This window comes from Mauremys reevesii, linkage group 2 (assembly GCF_016161935.1).
Source record: "Mauremys reevesii isolate NIE-2019 linkage group 2, ASM1616193v1, whole genome shotgun sequence".
Classification (NCBI taxonomy): Eukaryota; Metazoa; Chordata; order Testudines; family Geoemydidae; genus Mauremys; species Mauremys reevesii.
Window position 1 is genome coordinate 41,800,544 of NC_052624.1, and position 16,577 is coordinate 41,817,120.

The 16,577-nt window shown below is 41.8% G+C and overlaps 1 protein-coding gene across 1 annotated transcript; it reads left to right on the forward strand.

Moving 5' to 3' along the window:
- Nucleotides 1-213: 213 nt before the first annotated feature.
- On the forward strand, nt 214-16,453 carry ACBD7 (acyl-CoA binding domain containing 7). Its single transcript, XM_039522512.1, has 4 exons — nt 214-362; nt 14,955-15,072; nt 15,256-15,318; nt 15,406-16,453. The coding sequence occupies exons 1-4, from the start codon at nt 351-353 to the stop codon at nt 15,477-15,479; spliced, it is 267 nt and encodes an 88-aa protein (XP_039378446.1). The 5' UTR covers nt 214-350; the 3' UTR covers nt 15,480-16,453.
- Nucleotides 16,454-16,577: the final 124 nt, after the last annotated feature.

The following is a 16,577-nucleotide window of genomic DNA, read 5'->3' on the forward strand; positions in this document are numbered from 1 at the left end:
GCGTCCTTGTTCCAGTGCATCCTTTGAGAGGGACACAGAGGATAAACGAGTAGTTAACAGCTGTTCTCTGCATCCAGCTCCTCCTGTAACAAAGCTGCTTTAGCTTTGCTGTTCTGACAGTCTCAGCTCATACACAGAAGCTAGGCGCCTGCTGAGGGAGAAGTCCTTAGAGCTGATGTCATTTCAGTCCTGGTCCAATGAGGAAAGCGAAGTACAGCCTCTTTTGTGTGGCCTGGGACTATAAGTGGAGCTGCAGGGCAGCACTGAAGGGGCTGAGCCTATAAGCACTGCATCTCTGCCCTGGGAGAAGTTAATTCATTGCTGCTTCTGCTGCCACTGCTATCATCATCATGACTCTCCAGGTAAGAGGGGGGTCTGCTGCAAGGTGAGGCAAAAGGAAGCTCAGTGCAGGAGAGCAAGGGATAAGGATAGGGATGTATTGTAACATCACTGGGCAATGCCCACCCCTGGCAACACAAGACAGAGCAAGGATTATCATTGCATAATCTGGGTTGTCTTGCAGCACAGCAAATATATATATATTTTTTTAGTGTATGATGCAGGGGGTTGGACTAGATGACCTCCTGAGGTCCCTTCCAACCCTGAGATTCTATGATTCTATGCTTAATTGGTGCATGAATTTTTGCAGGGAGTAAAGGGTTGCCTCTTTGAAGTCTGTTATTTGGTTCATAAATTTTCAGGGGATGGGTGGGCACCTGCTTTGAAGTCTGCATGCATTTTGATTGGGTATATGCATTATTTTTCTTATTGTGTGTGGTTGTAGCAGCACTATGATTGGGTACCTGCCTTTGGGAGGATGCATGCATTATTTTATGAGGGTGGGGTTAATTAATGAATTAATTTAGATTGATACAGAAATGAGAAGGGGCACCTTTCCCAGGATCTAGATTATTGGTACATACATTTTTGGGGCCATGAGGGGTCAGTTAATTGTAGATGCTCTATTGGGGGTGCATGCGTTATTTTCTAGGGGGGGTTGTGTTGAAGGCTGCATGCATTTTGCTGGCAAAGTTCAACTGCGTATGGACTGCTAGAGAAACTAGTTGCCTCCTTTCTGAGTTGGATTTGAAGCATTGCCTCTGCTGCTGGTTTTGAGCCCTCAATCGTTGCAGCAAGAGGGAAGCAGCCCTTTCCTTTTTCTTTTTCTTTTTTTGTCTATATCGTGAGCAATTTAGCCAGTTTCTCCACAGCAGTCACATTAAAATTATCTTTCCCGTTCCCAGCCTGTTCCATTGCCCATTCCCAGCCTGTTCCATTGCCCTCTTCTCTGAGAGATTGGTGTCTATTTTGTGCAGGGAGGAGCAGTGTGGTAGTGTGAGTGATGCTTCCAGGGGGAGGTGATGGCAGCTCTCTCCTAATTCCTCCGTGACTCAGATGTTGGGAGTATATTGCCAGTAACTGCCGCTTCACTCCAGAGAGAGGGTTAATCTCCTCTGAAGTAGCTTGATCTTCAAAGGGGCATGAGCTGATGTGTGACTATAGTTTAACAGTGCAGAGATTTTTGTGTGTCACTTCACAGACAAAACTCAGACCTTCTCAAAGCGGTTGGGAACAGAACAGCCAAATCCCAGCTCTTGCTCCAATTTTAGTTCAAACCAGGTTTTGTTAAATGTCCAGTAGGTTCTTAAATTTGTTTCTCTACTTTTCAATTCACCCTTGAATGTGCTAAGTTGGAGTTCCTTTTGTTGTAGATTTTTGTCAGCACTGAGATTTTAAAAACAAACACCAAACCTGAGTGAGATTAGCTGGGGTAAAACACATTTATTACACGATAAACCACCTCCACAAAAAAATGCCCCTCATTCTATACAATGATCAAATACTCTGGCCGGAAACCATTTCAGTTCAGCATTTAAACAGCAATAATACAATGTGGAAAGAAACTTAATCATCTCCATAAAGAGTCTCAGAATCAACTTGGAGAGGAGTGGCAAGAGATTGAGGGAGCAACGTAGTAGCCAAGAATTCAGTTTTGCAAACCGCGGAAACACGGCATAAACGGAGGAGAGTAGCTCAGTGGTTTGAGCATTGGCCTGCTAAATCCTTTCAGGCATTTTGCTTTACACCAAAGAAGCCATTTAAGCTTATGTTTCTCTCCCATTTAATTGACATAGTGGTGATGCAATAGTAATTTGTGCATTCAAGTATAGTGAATGGGTTTGTGTACGTGTGGTTTTAAATGTGTATAAAGTTTACTTATGGTAGAAAATTCTACTACTTCTAATTTGAGGAGTCAGAAGGAATTTCAGTCAATACATGATTAAAAAAGCTGTATTTTTAAGGGACACTTAATATTTTTAGATTCAAAATTTACCTATTTTACAAGAAACTAGCTCCTGTGCAACATTCCATGAACAGTGACTTATGTAGGGGGTGCTGAAGAGCGAAACAATGTGTGTTTTATATTAAACTTAACTGTTTTACGCAGTTTAAGTCTTCCCTTCTATTCAGTTCTTATTGCAGATGGGAATGCATTTTGCATATATCATGATATGCTATTCCTGTAATATCTATTTTTACACTTGCATATGCAGCCCAGTAAACTAGGATTATATGCAGTATAAAATCATTTAGAGGCATATTAACTTAATTTCACAAATTAATTTTGATGTTTCCTCTCCTCTGACAAGTATGATCCCAAGCACAATCTCACTGCACTGTGAGGCCTGATCCAAATCCCATTCAAGGTAATGACTCTGCTGGGTTTGGTATAAGAACCTAGATAGAACATTTTTATTTGTTTGTCCTAGTAACTAAATATGACAATTCAGTGGATGTGTTATCATTGGTGTGTATCTTTGTCTGATTTGTAAAAGTTAGGTAAATGCTATTTTTATTTTAAGTGCTTGGATGGTGCTCAGAGATGTCTGTGATGGGGTACATATCAATACAGTCTGAGAGTTTTGTTGGTGCTTTGAAGCCCATACGTATTTGTGTCTGTGGGGTCTTTTTTTTTTTTTTTTTTGGTGCATGTTTTTTTAAAAACAGATTTTTATCCTTAAAAGGAATACATTTGATGTTTAGGCCCTCAGATTTACTTCCTTAAAGACAGGTAAATTCCCTTGTGAATGTCTTTTTTATATATTTAGGCCAAAATATTCAAACTTAGCTGCTTACAAGCAGGGTCCTTGATTTTTCAGAGGTGCTGAGCATGGACAGTTTATTTCTGGCCTTATTTTAGATCCAGTTATTGGTGCAATTTTTTTACACTGGTCACAGAATAAATAAATATTAATATTTTAAATATATATTTAGTTTTGGTTTCTATGCTTTGTAGGAATGATGTTTAGTTACATGTGTGCAAAACTCTTTTTATGATACCTGAAAAACTTTCCATTACATCAGTCTGATGCTGCACTGTGCAGAGAGCCACCTGAGCACGTCCCACTTACTCTCAAACAGTAGGTGGTTGGCAGTGTGGCCTAACTGAGAGCACAATGGAGTGGGACTCCAGCAATGTAGGTTCTGTTCTCAGCTCTGCTGCTGACCTTCTAGGTGACCTTGGGCATGTCAATTCACTCCTCTGTGTCTGCTTCCCCATCTGTGGAATAGGGATAATTTATATTTACCTCCTTTGTAAAACGCTTTGAGAAGTGGAGATGCAGAGAACTAGATATTAGCTGACTAGACCTGTAATCTGTACTTGTTTGATCATTTAATGTGTGTTCGCGTTGCTCTGACAGAAGAATGAAGAACAACATTAAAAAAAAAAAGAAATAAAAGCCCCAAGCCTATCAAGAAAAAGATTAGCTGTCAAATACAGAAGTATTATGCAAAAATACTTTTTGCGGATACAGACTAACACGGCTGCTACTCTGAAAGAAGTATTATTAATTACTTTCTCACAATGGCAATGAGTCTTTTCAGAACATTTTGCCAGTAAAGAGACTCTGATGCAATCTCCTCTTGATGCTGATCATCTATGGTGGCCTTTAACCTTAGTCTCATCTCAAGCTCTTCACACCTATGGAATGCTCTCTGGTGATTTGCTGCCTTCTCATGGCATGCCAGATTTCTAGTCAGATTTTTCCAGTCCTTTGTTCCTGTAGAACCCAATGTGGCTGGAACATTAGACTGGTAGAGTTTGCAACAAAAACAGTATGGAGCATTCTGCGTCTTTGAGTACATAAGCCTGGCCTCTCCACTTTGTCACCATTGGGGATTTCATGCCAGTAATGTGTTGGATGGAAACTTCTATTTTCATTGTCTTTGGGGAACATGAAGTTTTTCACTTGCTGTGGCCCATGCAGTACAAGGAAGTCCTTCAGGCTACTGCTCAAGTGGGTCCACAGTCCTGGATCATCAAGACTTAAGGAACTAAACTCAGCAGCAGCTGTTCCTTGCGCCTCCACCACACTCTTCACTGATCTACACTATTCTTCAGGAATGTGCATGGTTACATCCATTTAAAGTGGAGATATGGATGCGGCAGTAGTTGCCAGGTCACCTGCACTCTGACTAACTGGAAGATCAGGCATCTCCCTACCACTCACCGTGAACATTTGTGTCTATGTATCTCAGGAGAGCTCCTTCCTGCTTAGATAGAAAAGCTTCCTTTGCTTTCTTTCTTTTTCTGAATGCTGCCCCAGAGGGGAGTTTTCTTCTTTCACTCATGACTGCTGTTCTGTGCCAGCTAGAGTGGCTCTCAACACTTGACTGAAGGGGACAAATAAGCAGGCTGGTAGCAGGGCCTGAGTGAGGGAAGATATCAGTGTCTTAAGGGCCTAACTGGCTGCTACTACTTCAGTTGACTGCCTGTTCTCCTCAAGTGGGTTCAGGGAAGCAGCAGAAAACAGGTAGCTCCGTGAGAAGCTGGTGTTAATCAGTCCAGGATCCTGGAGGTGCTAGTGAGGTACATAAGAGGCTCTTCCTTCTCTCTCTCCTTGCAGCTCCTGCTGCTTTCTGTTACAGGGCCGCCCAGAGGATTCAGGGGACCTGGGGTCTTCGGTGGTGGGGGGCCCCTGCTTCAGCGCTAATTCGGCGACGGGGGGGTGGGGGGTGGGTCCTTCTGATTTTCCCATTGCTAACATTTAGGGAAGATGCAGGATGGGACAGGACTGTCAGTTCAATCAAAAAGGTTTATATTGTACTTGAGGGTTTTTTTCTCCACCTTTTTTTTAATGAAGGGAAGCTATCAAACATGTCATGTCACTTCTGGATAAAGAAAAGACGACTTATTTATCTCATCAGTGTGCCAAATTTGAAATTACATGTTTTTTTTATGGAACTAGGAACAAGCAGTTGGGGTTTTCTGATTAGCTTACATATTAACCTAGCAACTGATTCCAAGGACAAGTATGCTCACAATCTGTGCTGCAAGCATTCTGAAGTTTTGCCAGCTAGTCTAAGAAATTGTGCTGCCTAAGCACTTAGAAAGAAAGAGCTAGTTCAGTTGTGTTTTGTTGTACCATTTCTTGCCTCTACTTAATCTGCTGATCAGCAGCTTCAGTATTCAAAGAAATACTAAATAACACAAAATCTCTGTCCTTTACCCACTGTAAATGCTGTGAAGCAGCTGGGCCATAGTTTTAATTATTTTTTTTTTAACCATCTTCATCCCAGGCAAAACTTCAATGACTTCACAAAGGATGAATTTGTTCCATGTGGCCAATTGTTAAAATCTGGTCAGCAAGTATGAGATTTTTAAAGTCTTAGCACTTGCTGACCAGTATTAGAATCTACAGATTTCTTTTGTCCCTTCTTTGCTTAAATTCAGTATAATTATTATTACCTGATTAAATCTCACTTCAACAATGGTTACTTGTTTCATTTTAACATGGACAAATAAGACAGATCTTGGAAAGGATATAGATTAAATAACTTCTGCATTATGTGGTAAATACAATGGCCATTTGTCCTGATCTAACACGTTAAACTGCCTTAAAATACATTTAAGACTTGTATCAGTGATTAGTACATGTACCGCAATGGCCTCGTGGGATTAAAGTTGGTACAGTGATTTGAATGAATAATGTGCTGTATAACGTATTAGTATTTAGTTTAAATAAGGCCAGGCGTTCTGGAGGTGCATCTAGCTGCACTTTGATGCTTGCATTCTATAGCATCTTATAACACATGTAAATGCTACTACTGTTACTGTTCCCCCCCTTCATTTCAGATGACACTACATAGAATCATAGAATATCAGGGTTGGAAGGGACCTGAGGAGGACATCTAGTCCAACCCCCTGCTCAAAGCAAGACCAATTCCCAACTAAATCATCCCAGCCAGGACTTTGTCAAGCCTAACCTTAAAAACCTCTAAGGACGGAGAGTCCACCACTTCCCTAGGTAACCCATTCCAGTGCTTTACCACTTTCTGAGTGAAAAAGTTTTTCCTAATATCCAACCTAAACCTCCCCCACTGCAACTTGAGACCATTACTCCTTGTTCTGTCATCTTCTACCACTGAGAACAGTCTAGATCCATCCTCTTTGGAACCCCCTTTCAGGTAGTTGGAAGCAGCTATCAAATCCCCCCTCATTCTTCTCTTCTGCAGACTAAACAATCCCAGTTCCCTCAGCCTCTCCTCATAAGTCATGTGCTCCAGCCCCCTAATCATTTTTGTTGCACTCCGCTGGACTCTTTCCAATTTTTCCACATCCTTCTTGTAGTGTGGGGCCCAAAATTGGACACAGTACTCCAGATGAGGCCTCACCAATGTCGAATAGAGGGGAATGATCACATCCCTCGATCTGCTGGTAATGCCCCTACTTATACAGCCCAAAATGCCGTTAGCATTCTTGGCAACAAGGGCACACTGTTGACTCATATCCAGCTTTTTGTCCACTGTAACCCCTAGGTCCTTTTCTGCAGAACTGCTTCCTAGCCATTCGGTCCCTAGTCTGTAACAGTGAATGGGATTCTTTCGTCCTAAGTGCAGGACTCTGCACTTGTCCTTGTTGAACCTCATCAGGTTTCTTTAGGCCCAGTCCTCTAATTTATCTAGGTCCCTCTGTATTCTATCCCTAACCTCCAGCGTATCTACCACTCCTCCAAGTTTAGTGTCATCTGCAAACTTGCTGAGAGTGCAGTCCACGCCATCCTCCAGATTATTAATGAAGATAGATCATTAATGAAGAGCCATTGTTGTAGTACTTGACCTGTCCCAGAGAAATTCAGTAAAAATCAGTTTACATACTGACAGTACTGAATTAAAAAATTTTGGGTCCCTCTGCACTACGGAAATCGGGGGCCTCTTCCCCATCCTCCCTGTCACAACAGAGGGGCAGGCGAGCCAAACCTGAGCAGCACTGCAACTCCACACACCAGGTCGCAACACCAGTCACTCAAATGTGGGCCAGCCACCCCTCCATCATGAAAGACGGGTGTCAGGGCCAAACCTGAGTGGTGCTGTGACCCCATGTGCCAGGTAACAATGCCACCCACCCAAATCAATGGCTTAGGAGGCCCCCTTAAAATGCAAATGCACCAAGTACACATTGGTTAATCTGGATCTGCATACTAGGACTTCCTGCGTAATAAAGAATAGTCAAAGTACTAGAATCCCAGTTAAATTAAACTGTTTTTTTTTTAAAGAAAAGTTCCCAAAATCTAGGTGCTATCCAGACATATGGTGAGATGCAGGTCTTGCTCCAAAGAGTTTAGTGCTTTAAAATAATCTGTATATTTTCAGATTCCAGACAAATCTTCTCTTTCTATTAGTAAGAATACTGGGCAATGGCTTTAAAACTGCAAACCCACCTGCCACATACAGAGCAGAGATTCTTCCTTACTTCATCCTTCAATCACAGGCTGGAAGTCACCATTATGTAGGTAACCTCTACAGTCAAGGGAGATGCACTATGGTGCTACCATCCATTATCCAAATGTCTATGATGGAAACCTCCCTGTAACCTGTTCACCATGCTAATATGGGTCATATTTCCTCCCTCCAGTTATAGATTAAATTTGTGTTAATCTACAGTATACATTGTAGCTCCATCCCTTCACAGCATGCTTCATACACCTTCCTAATACAGCACCAGTATAGGCGTCCAGGGTAGGTAGTGTTTGCTATACAACAACCCCCATTCTTCTCATTTATTTATATACGTGCAACAGGGCAGATGTAAGTCTCTTTTATGAGGCAGCTGGTGGGAGGGGGGGTTTCTCCCCAGTTGGTCAGGAAAGGATGGGCAGATATAAGGTTAGTCATGGAAAGTTAATTAGAATTTCTTGTTTTTTTTTTTAACGTATTAAGTCTGGGTGTATTTTAATTAGGTTGGGCCTGAGATTTTTTTTTGTCATTGATACTGAATCATTAAGATGCTAATGTAGCTTCTGTTTTTAAACAGGTTTCAGAGTAGCAGCCGTGTTAGTCTGTATCCGCAAAAAGAACAGGAGTACGTGTGGCACCTTAGAGACTAACAAAGTTATTTCAGCATGAGCTTTCGTGAGCTACAGCTCACTTCTTCGGATGCATAGAATGGAACACACAGACAGGAGATATTTGTACATACAGAGAACATGAAAAGGTGGAAGTATGCATACCAACAGAAAGAGTCTAATCAATTGAGATGAGCTATCATCAGCAGGAGAAAAAAAACTTTTGGAGTGATAATTAAGATGACCCATAGAAGGTGTGAGGAGAACTTAACATAGGGAAATAGATTCAATTAGTGTAATGACCCAACCATTCCCAGTCTCTGTTTAAGCCTGAGTTAATTGTATCTAATTTGCATATTAATTTGAGTTCAGCAGTCTCTCTTTGGAGTCTGTTTTTGAAGTTTTTTTGTTGCAAAATTGCCACCTTCAAGTCTGTCACTGAGTGGTTAGAGACGTTGAAGTGTTCTCCCACTGGTTTTTGAATGTTATGATTCCTGATTTCATATTTGTGTCCATTTATTCTTTTGCGTAGAGACTGTCCGGTTTGGCCAATGTACATGGCAGAGGGGCATTGCTGGCACATGATGGCATATATCACGGTAGATGTGCAGGTGAACGAGCCCGTGATGGCGTGGCTGATGTGATTAGGTCCTATGATGGTGTCACTTGAATAGATATGTGGACAGAGCTGGCATCGGGCTTTGTTGCAAGGATAGGTTCCTGGGTTAGTGTTTATGTTGTATGGTGTGCGGTTGCTGGTGAGTATTTGCTTCAGGTTGGGAGGCTGTCTATAAGCGAGGACTGGCCTGTCTCCCAAGATCTGTGAGAGTGAGGGATCATCTTTAAGGATAGGTTGTAGATCTTTGATGATGCACTTTCATGAGACCTCAGAGGTGTGGCCCACAAGTTCCACCAGTACGACTGGGTGTAGAGTCCAACAGAAATTGTACTTTGTCTTCAAAGACAAGCACCAGGGAAATAAAAGCCTGCAACCCACATGAAAGCTACATTTGAGACCTTACAGTGGGTACAAGTTCTGATAATGGAGCATGTAACTAGTGTGATCCCACTTACTTCAAATTGTGCACTTAAACTATAGGACCGATAGCAATGTAGATTATAACTTTCTCCTGGTAGTCCTGGTGAAAAATTTGAGCTCATATTGGCTACAGTTCAGAATTGAGGCTTAACTATGGTTTTTTTTTTTTGTTTTTTTAAAACACACACCTGACAAAAACTTGGGAGAAAAATTCTTTATGAAATATTCAGCAACTCCACCCCCGAGAGCTGAGAAAGCCTGCACTTTACTTTTCTAGTCTTTTGGCAAAACAAGTAATCATACCTGGTGTTTCTAAACACCACCTTCCTCCCCTCCTAACCTTCCCCCGTCACCTTTGCACAACAAAATGTTCATACTTGTGTTAAACCTCATGTGACGGTATAGACTGTCACACCTCAGAAATAAACAAAAAAGCCATAAGTACATTTTTTCCTCTTTGCAAGTCACTTTTAACTCTTAATCAAGCCATAGTCAACTTAAAGCAGTTTTCATGGTCAATTTAACTCCCTCGAGAACACTGAATTTACAGTGTTCAATTAACAATCAGAATATACTGAAAGGCAACACATATTTAGCTTTGATAGTGAGAAAAGATCACATGGCATAATTATTTTAACACTAGAAATACAGGTTTCCTATGTATTCTGGAGCCTGATGAGGCTGTATTTGGAGACATAATTTTTGCCCAATTTCAGTATAGCATTCTCTGCTAACTTATTATTCTTAAGAAAACCATGTACTTACCCTTCACCACACCTTATGCCACCAAAATAAAATCTGTTTACTCGGTGCACTTTCACATTAACTAAATCACGGAGTTAAAATATATAAATCATTTAACTCCCTGCTGATACAGAATTTAATGCAGTAACTCTACAAAAATCACATTCTCTGTAGCACAGTTCAGAGCAACTGCATCTGCATTCCCCCCATGTGGTCCACCAGGGGCACCCATTCTAGGCGCCCACCTCCCATGATGTTACCTCTCTTGGGCAAAGTCCCATATCTCTCTCCCTCCTGAGTGGAATTTTTTGAGGCTGCACAGTTTCCTACATTGTGAGTTCCTCAGCAAGCCACACTGCTTAAACAAGCCAGCATCTGCACTTTGCTTTCTCTCCAAAGACTATGAACAGTTGTAATTGCCCTCAGTTATAATTACCACTTCGCTCTTTATAAGCAAGTACATTCATTCTTAAGGTGAAAGCATTACATAGATAACATTTAAAACATTAAAAGAATCTACATGCATGCTAATAAACTTACCAGGGATTACATCCAGCTCCAACAAGAGCTCTGGTAGGAATCAGTACTTCGAATCCCACAAAGTGTTGACTATGTTGTTTGGTTGTTTTGGTTTTTTTGTGTTTACAAGTTCATAACAGCCTCAGTTCAGAAGTAGCACCTGCCTGAATAGATCAGTCTTTCCTTTACAGAGCTTGGGCCTTTGATCTTGAGACTCCAGGAACAGGTCTGTGGTCCTCTCCTACACCCCCCTACACATTATTGCTGTTATATAGTTAAGAACATAAGAATGGCCATAGTGGGACAGCCCAATGGTCCGTCTATCCCAATATCCGTCTACCATGGTTGGCCAGTGCCAGATGATTCAGAGAGAATGAACAGGGCAATTATCAAGAGAGCCATTCCTTGTCCTGCAGTCCCAGCTTCTGGCCATTACAAGTGAGGGACATCCAGAGCATGGATTGCATCCCTGGCCATCTTGGCTAATAGCCATTGATGGACCTACCCTCCATGAATTTATCTAATTCTTTTTTTAACCCAGTTATGGTTTTGGCCTTCACAACATTCCATGGCAATGAGTTCCACAGGTTGACTTTGCATTATATACAGAAATACTTCCTTTTGTTTGTTTTAAACCTCCTGCCCATTAATCTGATCAAGTAACACCCTAGTTCTTGTGTTATGTGAAGGGGTAAATAACACTGCCTTCTTTACTTTCTCCATACCATTCATGATTTTATAGACTTCTATCATATACACTCCCACCCCCCTTCCCTGGCTCTCTTCTAAACTGAACAGTTCCAGTCTTTTTAGTTCCTCCTTGTATAGAAGGTATTCAAGGTGTGGGAATATTATGGATTTATATATATAATATATTTATGATATTTTCTGCTTTACTATCTCTTTCCTAATGGTTACTAATGTTAGCTTTTTTTGACTGCCGCTGCACACTGAGTGGATGTTTTCAGAGAACTATCCAAGATGACTCTAAGATCTCTGTCTTGAGTGGTAACAGCTAAGTTAGACCCCCATCATTTTGTATGTATAGTTGGGATTATGTTTTCCAATGTGCATTACTTTGCATTTGTCAGCATTGAATTTCAGCTTCCATTTTGTTCCCCAGTCACCCAGTTTTGTGAGAGCCCTTTCTAACTCTTTGCAGTCAACTTTGAATTTAACTATCTTGAGTAGTTTTGTATCATCTGAAAATTGGCCACCTCACTGTTTTGCCTAAGTGTGACTAGTGTCAGAACAAGCATGTCTCAACTAAAATTTTAAAGAGGGCTAGAATAAGGAGGGTTGATGTCAACGGTACATATGGTAGTTCAGCAGAAGCTATCAGTGAGTCTATTGTGTCCACTGTCTTATCCTTTTAGGAGAGTTAGGGTAGAATGTTCAACCAATGCAAAGCACTTGAGGAGTAGATGTCAAAAAAAAACAAAACCCTTTTCACGGAGATTTGTGTCCAAGTGTCTAAATTTAAAAGTAAATTAAATGCACCGATCCAACCTGATCCCTACTGGTTATGAAACCATAACTTCAAATCAGAAGTTTGCACAGCTACACACCACAGGGTTAAAACTGCATCTCTGACCACTCCTGCCTGTGTGACCTAGTCAAAAACGAAGATTTTTTTCAGCGTCCTGGCCAGCTTCTTCCAAATCCAATTGGCATCATCCTTCCCAATCATCTTCTTTTATTACCATTCACAGCTCTAGCTAGCAGAGTTCCTGGGCTTGGCCACTCAAATGCTGTTACTTCTAGTTTAAAAAAAAATAGAACCCCCCCCCCCATAAAAAGTACCATGCTACTGGGTGTAGATTAGTGCTCAGGTGCAGCCCAAACTCTGGAACCCTCCCACCTCACAGGTTGCTAGAGTGCAGGCTCCAGCCTGTGCCTGAACTTCTACACTGTAATTGAACAGCCCCTTAGCCTGAGCCCCACGAGCCCGAGTCAGCTGGCACAGGCCAGCCATGGATTTTTAATTGCAGTGAGGTTCTACCCTAAGTTTGTCTCACCCAGTTTCCAGATTCCTCAAAAACAGTCTTCTAGGTACTAGCTATGATCTCTGCCCTCTGGGAGTCCATCCATCCAGAAATCCATTTCCAGAAAAAATCAAAAGTTCTTTCCTCCTCAGGAAGCAGCGATTAACTCTCTAGGTGGAAAGGGTCCAGGCCTCTGTGGACAAACACTGCAATGCAGCTACCTAACTGTCCTTGCATATTTCTACATGATGTTACTGCCTGAATGTGCTAGCATCAGCTGATGCGTCGTTAAGTTGATGAGCGCTCAGTCTTGTGATCGCATGATGGGTCCTTTGAAAGGAAAGAATGGGACAAGAATGCAGCCTCTCATTAATTCTTTTCTATTTCCCTACCCCTCATTTTTAGCCACAGTAATCTGTGTTTCTTTTAGTCCTTGTTCATGTGGGGACTGCAGTACAGAACACTCAAGTAGGTGACAGTAAAAGCACAAAACATCAGCTGTTGCTCCTTAGTTCTTTATTTCTGAGGCCTATTCCAGCCAGTACAGTCACTCGCCCAGGACGGTTTCAGGGTTAAGACATAGATTTGTGCTAGGGTGGGTTCTAAAATATGAGGGTGGGGCTGACTTCGCTCATTGCAAGAGAAGTTCTCACCTGAATAAGAAGAGTCGACAACCAGTATGGAGAGGATGGTTGCATCCTGCTTGGGTAGAATGATAAGGCAACTCCCCAATCCCTGCTGATGAGACCAAGCCACAGAAGTCAAATTGACAGCTTAAAGGAACACTGTGACTTTATTGAATACATAGCATATTATAGCACAGACTTGTAGGGAATACATTTTAATTTACAAATACTACACATATGTATAACATATACCCTACAGTGTTTTACAATGTCATTCTTGCAAATATAGCAAACTTTGGATGAAACTTTCAGAAAAATGCATGTAGTAATTTTGCATCGTTATATAGAGTTATGTATTTGCTTTACAAATCATTGAAACTAACATTACATTATCTGCACTTCCGGGCTAACCCACTGCAAAGGACCAGAAGCTCTGAGGTCACAGAAAGATAGGTAGCTGGTTTTGGAAAAGGGTAGAGAACTCTGCACTAAGGACTTAACTGGGACCAGTAACATAGGGACAGAGAGCAGCTAGTTCAGTGTGATTAAGATGAAAAGAGACTTTCAAACCAAATCGCCCCCTTTGTGTTTATGTAATGGGTAGCTACAATGTGTCCTTGCACTTCTGGCATATAAGGGTGATACATCAGTTAGACTGACTGTTGCATTAGCCCCCCATATACAGTTTCGTCACCACTGCCATGCACGCACACAAAGTTGCACTGGCAGCAGAGAATTGAAAACAAAGTGGGAGTGTACTGAGCATCTTTTCAAAGGGCTTTACAGATCCAGGAATTGCTTCTTGGATGCAGTTTCCATAAGCTGGGGGTATAATAGGCCAGAGGAGGCTAAGCCTCCCCTAGTGCAGACGCTGCTGCCCTGCCACCAGTCACCTGGGCCATGATGGCCCCGCCTGCGCTCTGCCTCTTCCCGTCCCTGCTCAACCCCTTCCCCGAGGACCCCACCGCCCGCCACTGCCTGGCTGAGTCCCTCCTCTCCTGCACTCCACTCCCCATGAAGCCCCCACTGCTCACCACTTCCTTGTGAGCAGTGGGGGCCTCGCGGGGGGGGGGGATGGAGAAGAGGAGGGATTTGGGGAGCAGTGGGGGGAGGGGCTTATAGGGGAAGAGGGTGGAGGAGGGGAGAAGGCAGCAATCAGTGGCAGGGGGAGCCGAGGGGGGAGGGGGGCCAAATGGAGGTGGGGCCTGGAGCAGAGCGGGAGTGGAGTGTTGGGTGGGGCTGCAGGCGGAAGTGGAACCTAGCCTCCCGCAGGGGAAGCTTCAACCACCATGGTAGTTCCTCTGCATCCCTGACTTCAACTCAGACTCTGGATACAAAAGGCCTATAGTTCATAGAGTTTATAAGCAGCTTGCATGATCATACCTGTGACATTCCATTTCACCAGTTAGGCTGTATATGGCTCCAATTATGTAGCTGTAAAAAATATGTATTCTCTTTTGGGAGGAGAGTGTTGGCTTCTTTTAAGTGTTGATTTATCAGCCAAGCTGGCAAAATTTCTGGCCAAGTATAACTTGATTAGGGAAGTATTGAGAGTCATTTACCTTTGTGTATCACTGATGACAGGGAAGCAGATAGTAAATTTATGAGGATGCTACAAAGCCTAAAGCACACAACATAGGGATTAAAATGTCTAATACTCCATTGTTTGATTCCCCCCCACCCCCACCTTCAGGCTGATTTCGACAGTGCTGCAGAAGATGTAAAAAAAATAAAAACAAGGCCAAGTGATGATGAGCTGAAGGAACTATATGGACTCTACAAACAGTCTACTGTTGGAGACATTGATACTGGTACTGTGTGTGTGTGTGTGTGTGTGTGTGTGTGTGTGTGTGTGTGTACGCGCGCATGCATAACCCCGCCACCACCATGACACACACATTTTATTCTGTAAATTTACTAAAACGAAACAATCTTTAGGTAAAATGGTATAACAACAACCAACAAATGTTTGTGGGATTTTTTTTTTCCAACAGTGTGTCCAGGAATGCTAGATCTGAAAGCCAAAGCCAAATGGGAAGCATGGAACGTTAAAAAAGGTGTTTTTACCATTAAGTTTACACTAAGTAATCAATGTTATAGAATACCAAATAAGGAAAGGTAATGAGTACTATTTTCCTTTGCAGGTTTATCAAAGGAGGACGCCATGACTGCCTATATTTCTAAAGCAAGAGAGATGATAGAAAAATATGGGATCTAAAATACGCCACAATAATTGCCATAATTCATTATCTTTTCAGTAGCTAATGAACTAACTCTTTTGAGGAAAAAAATGCAATACTAACATTTTCGTGTTTAGTTTGACACTAAGATTTACCAACATGAGCTACTCACCTACAAGGTAGTATTTACCTATATACTGTACTACTTAAGACACTAACTGTACTTATTTTAGAAACATTTTTACCTACAAGATTTATTTAGGGTTTTAAACAATCTCTTCTTTTTCCATTTTTTTGAGAAGGCAGAAAGATCACATTCCTCCTGAAGACAAAACTACTTCCTGTCTTTTTCTCCAAAAGATGTAATGGGATACAGGGAGGGGGATTGAAAAAGAAAGAAAAAGAAGAGTCGTTTTTACGATAGTTGAGTCAGGCTAATGAGGTCTCAAAAAGTGCCGATTTAAAGGAAATATTAGTTACTTCTTGGATCCAATAATGGATAAATGTACTTGCACAAATATATCTCCCTTCTGTTACAGTCATAGAAATGCTGGTGTAGAAAAACTACATTTTAAAGGGAAATAACTTTGGGTCTCTCCCACTCCGACAGAGCTTATTCTTGCTTAGTTGCTTTATTGGGCCAGATTAAGCTATGGTAAAGGCAGAGGGAAGCCACTGAAGCCCGACATACTACCTTTGCAATGCTTTTAGCCTACCATCCTCCCACCAGCCCCAAACTCTAACCACCACAGGGAAGCAAATTAATGTACTGGCAGTTTATTTTTAAGAATCAGAATTTTCCTAAGTATCGTCATAAATTATATCCTGGAAAAACCTTTGGCTGTAGGATGCACCTGTATTAATACATCAACTGTTAGCCCTGTTGCTACAGAAAGTTGCTGACCTTGTCACTGTGTTAGTTGTAAAGTTGTATAGAAAATGTTTTGTATTATTTACTGCTTTGGACTAATCTTTGACCCCTCTCCCAGCAAAATAAAGACAAATACTCAGAGATCAGCAGTTTCTATACATTTTCTCATATGGTCTGCCATGAAAATTTCATTAGCAGGGTCCAGCAGATAAAAGTGTCCTCCAGGAAGCTTGTGAATAGTGTTATCTCCACTTGTTACATCTTT

Excerpts from the sequence above, each read along its gene's own strand:
- ACBD7 (XM_039522512.1), top strand. Across the intron at positions 15,073-15,255 it reads TGTTGGAGACATTGATACTG|TGTGTCCAGGAATGCTAGAT; the intron begins GTACTGTGTGTG and ends TTTTTCCAACAG. Across the intron at positions 15,319-15,405 it reads AGCATGGAACGTTAAAAAAG|GTTTATCAAAGGAGGACGCC; the intron begins GTGTTTTTACCA and ends TTTCCTTTGCAG.